Here is a 956-nt window from a genome sequence, read left to right as displayed (position 1 = left end):
AACCCTTCAATGTGAATGGAGCTTGTTCCTGTATAACAAGAGACCTGTGTCTGTTTTTCTATCATACTTTAGTTGTTCAACACCTAGCATAAAGCCACCATCATCTCTACTACAACTCCGTTCAGTTGAAGGCCTTTTCATTGTTTTGTGAGCCATCTCACTTGTGCTGGGGTCATGAAAAGACACACCTTGTACACTCTGTAGAGTGGCTGGCATTAGGAAGGGCTTTGAGCTATAAAAACCATGCAAGAACAGATATTTGCACTCAGCGCAGTCTTGTGGCTCATGAGACCCTGGTAAACCATCCAACCTATTCCAACATGCAAGGACAACATTAAATAATGATATGCATTTATATATGTGCACACACACACATATATATATATATATATGCCTGTGCGTGTGTGTTGATAGAAAGATAGAAACATATAGAATAAACAAAACAATAACAAACAAATACCAGGAACTGCATAGGAAGTCACAAATGAGTCTTGAAAACGATGATTTTTACCACCAAGCATACTTCTAAGGCTGCGACAGTCACCTGAAAGAACCAATAATAATAATAATAAACAAATGTATAAAAGAAACATTGACTTCATTTAGTTTATTTATTTATAAGAAATGTGTGAGTAGCTTGTTGTTGATTGTGTCTTGTGTAAAATAATAATGTCACAAACGAGGAAATAAATTTAATTTCACAAGATTGTCATTATATACACTGGTCAATTATATCACATGTAGTAAAATCATATGTAAAACAATTAAAGTAATCAAGCAAGGAATTTTAATTAATTAGGTAGGATATATGTCATAATAGGGAAAGAAAATAATTATTATTAACTAAATGATTCAGTGTAATCAAGAAATACATGGAAGATGAGACTGATTTAATTAAAATTAGCTAAAAATAGAATTATTGAGGAGTAAATCTGGTCTTTGTTTCAAATGGGATA

General features: G+C 32.6%; 2 protein-coding genes across 2 annotated transcripts in view; both read right to left on the bottom strand.

Annotated features, from left to right (window-relative positions):
- LOC106867726 (zinc finger protein 850) overlaps nucleotides 1-956 on the bottom strand; it is a 19112-nt gene that overhangs the window by 13732 nt on the left and 4424 nt on the right. The gene's annotated exons all lie outside the window — the stretch shown is intronic.
- The window catches only part of LOC106867730 (uncharacterized), a 3612-nt gene that overhangs the window by 2012 nt on the left and 644 nt on the right, over nucleotides 1-956 (bottom strand). The window contains exon 2 of the mRNA XM_014912693.2: nucleotides 461-544. Coding sequence (XP_014768179.1) covers nucleotides 461-544 — 84 coding nt within the window. The remainder of the gene's footprint in view (nucleotides 1-460; nucleotides 545-956) is intronic.

This window comes from Octopus bimaculoides, chromosome 27 (genome assembly GCF_001194135.2).
Source record: "Octopus bimaculoides isolate UCB-OBI-ISO-001 chromosome 27, ASM119413v2, whole genome shotgun sequence".
NCBI lineage: Eukaryota > Metazoa > Mollusca > Cephalopoda > Octopoda > Octopodidae > Octopus > Octopus bimaculoides.
This window is presented reverse-complemented; position numbering and strand designations above follow the sequence as displayed.